This window comes from Galeopterus variegatus, unplaced genomic scaffold (assembly GCF_000696425.1).
Source record: "Galeopterus variegatus unplaced genomic scaffold, G_variegatus-3.0.2 Scaffold2181, whole genome shotgun sequence".
Classification (NCBI taxonomy): domain Eukaryota; kingdom Metazoa; phylum Chordata; class Mammalia; order Dermoptera; family Cynocephalidae; genus Galeopterus; species Galeopterus variegatus.
Window position 1 is genome coordinate 5,722 of NW_007728292.1, and position 3,087 is coordinate 8,808.

The 3,087-nt window shown below is 37.8% G+C and overlaps 1 protein-coding gene across 5 annotated transcripts in view; it reads left to right on the top strand.

Annotated features, from left to right (window-relative positions):
- Nucleotides 1-2,729: 2,729 nt before the first annotated feature.
- Nucleotides 2,730-3,087, top strand: part of ATRX (alpha thalassemia/mental retardation syndrome X-linked) — a 206,356-nt gene continuing 205,998 nt past the window's right edge. For all 5 annotated transcript variants that reach the window (XM_008580865.1, XM_008580863.1, XM_008580867.1 and 2 more), the window contains exon 1: nt 2,730-2,923. Coding sequence is in view for 4 of the 5 variants with exons in the window: in XM_008580863.1 (XP_008579085.1) it covers nt 2,904-2,923 (20 nt within the window). In the remaining variant the exon portion in view is untranslated. The remainder of the gene's footprint in view (nt 2,924-3,087) is intronic.

Consider the following 3,087-nt stretch of genomic DNA (forward strand, 5'->3'; position numbering starts at 1 on the left):
TTATTACACATATACTTTGCAAATATTTTCTACCGTTCTGTAGGTCGCCTTTTCACTCTTGATAATTTCTTTTGACATTATGTCTTCCAATCCAGCATCATGGGATGTCTTTCCATTTATTTGTTATCTTCTTTGATTTTTTAAAAAAGTAATGTTTTGTAGTTTTCAGTGTGCAAGTCTTTCACTTCCTTAATTAAATTTATTTCTAAGTATTTTAGCCTTTTTGATACTATAATAAGTGGGATTGTTTTCTTTATTAATTTTTTTTAAAGTTGGGATTGTTTACTTAATTTCCTTTTTGTATTGGTCATTGTTAGTGTATAGAAATGGAACTGGTTTTTGAAAAAAAAATTTGTTAAGGAGCTGTATGGTACTTTATTGTATGGACGTAACAATTTATTTAACCAGTCCCCCATTTAGGAGAGATCGTCTATATTGTTTCCAAAATTGTGATGTCATAAGCTATGCTGCAGTGGACAGTCTTATGGACATCTCATTTTGCACATGTAAAGTCTATCTGTTGGATAAATTTCTGGAAGTTAAAGTGCTGGGTTAAAGGAGATATGCATTTGAAAATTTCTCAGATACTGCCAAAGCATTATGATTTTGACATAAAACAGGGATTATGAAGGTGTTTATTAAAAATTATGAGTACCTAGAGCGTGGTGCTGAAAACACCAAGGTCAAGGATTCAGATCTCCTCACCAGCCAGCCGCGAAAAAAAAAAAAAAAAAATACAAGTACCTATTTTCTTGTCCAATTTATTCTCACAGGTAATTTACCTTGTCTTTCTTCAAAACAAAGAAGCAAATTCACAAGTTACACATTTATGTTCAAGAATTCAAGAAAGGGCTCTATGTGACAATTTGAAGAAAAATGTGAAGATGTGTACCAGAGATTTTTTCTTCTAAAATGCAGTTGATAGGAATCCATCAAGAATCATCATTTGAAATGATACACTTACATGTACATCACAAAAAATTTGTTATCCATCCTTTAATAGCACAGGAATTTTCTTATGATTCACAGATATAGTCAGTTATTGTATATTTTTAAAAATCTGTGATCATAGTTTTGTTATTAAGATGTTTCTGTTTGTGGGATTTGTCATTCAAAGTTGTTCAGTGTTAAGAAGTCTTGTCACCAAGAGCTAGTTTAAAAATAGTAGATATATACAAATTAGAAAGAAGTGAATACCAAATATTTCTACACTAAAAATTTCAGTTCATCTGATTACAACCCAGGATAAAAAAATTCAATTCATATTAAATTATGAACTGTTTGCTACTTTTTCCTATAGTGCAGTCCGTTTGATAGCAAGTGTATTTGTGTGCTGTCTTGTGATGCAGTGGATCTCCCTTCAAATTAACTGTATTTACTAAGGAGGAAAAATAATGCCTGTAAATGGTATGTTTAAGTGATATTAAATGTATGGAAGACAAAAAGAAAATCAATATAGCAGATACAAAAGGCAATGTACTTTTACTGTTGGCAATGGAACTCGAACATTTGAAAGATGATTTGGAATGTGTACAGGCTTCTATTGATTAAATAGTTGCGTGAGTCTATTAGATTGTTAAAGTGTTCCATTCAAAAAAAGGCTCATCTCTTGTTATTCCAGTAGAAAGCAGCAACCTTCTTACCTAACCATGACAGGTGCTTTTGCACGTTTCAAGATAAATAAATAGAATGAATTAAAGCATGCATGAAAGAATAAATTTGGAAATAAAATTTGAAACTATTCGATTTTAGAGAACTGATTTGTGATTAGCAGAGACTACCAATGTAAAACCAAATTATAGACCGTATAAACTGGAAAGGCCTTTACAGATCATCCAGCCAAACATCCTCTGTAATGAGGAGGAAACAGATCTAGCTTGGTTGGTTTGTGAATTAGACATCACATCAGACTGGGGAAATGGCCTATGTGTTTGTGCGCGCGTTCCAAACGGCAATTTATTCAATATTGAAATAACTGCACGCAGATCTCAAGTTGGTCTTTTGTCTATACATACAGGTGAATAAATATAATATTTATGAGTATAGATATTGGATTTTACATAAAACATCTAGGAAAGGGCTGTTCGTTAGAGCAGGGCACTGATAACATCAAGATCAAGGGTTCTATCCCTGTACCGGCCAGCGGCCAAAAAGAAAAAAAAACATCTAGAAAAGAACTTGATGATAACCTAGAATATAGGAAAGAAAATATTTATATAGGATGGCCATATAGATTAGTAATTGAATATGGTGTGTGGTCTGAATCTCGGCTCCACTGCTGTGGGACTTTGTGTCTTGGTTTCCTCATCTGGAAAGTGCAGGTCTTTCTACCTCACATGGTGTAAAGATTAAATGAGGTAATCTCGCCGAAAGAATAGTGCAGTGCGGGCATATACTAAATTCCCAGTAAATGTGAGTTGCTGTTATTGTTTCGTCGATATGTCAAAGAAGAGAGGATGGACCAAAAGAGCATTTTCCGAATAAAGTCAAAATACGTCACTAGCACTTTCAGGTCAACTGGGACTGAATTGGACCCCCTGCAAAAAGGTGGAGGGGATCGAATGACGTCTACCGCCTTAGCAACAGGGTGAATTTCCGTGTCCAATAAGACTCTGCGCTATGGAAGAGATAGCCAATGGATGACGGAAAGAGGAAGAGGGAGGACGCGCCAATTCTCCTGCCTGAGCCTCGGCCCAACAAAATGGCGGCGGCGGCGGCGTCGCTTTGTTTCCGCGGCTCCTGCGGCGGTGGCAGTGGTAGCGGCCTTTGAGCTGTGGGGAGGATCCAGCACCAGCTACGGATAACGACTAAGACTTCAGTGCATTTCTGTCGTAACCGGGCGCCAGGGAGCGCGGAGCGGCGCCCCACGGTCGCAGAAGCCGACAAGGCGTTCTAGCGAAAACATGACTGCTGAGCCCATGAGGTAAAACGCAACCCCGTCTCGTGGGCCCCAGCGGTCTGGGCCTAGGCACCTTCTTAGTCGGGTGTTTTGGAAGGCTTTCGCTTGGTGGGTTAGGCCTGTGTGTTCCTTAGCAGAAAGAGGCATCTTTTTTTTTCAGGTGAAGGGTTTGGGCGGAAGGCTCCAAC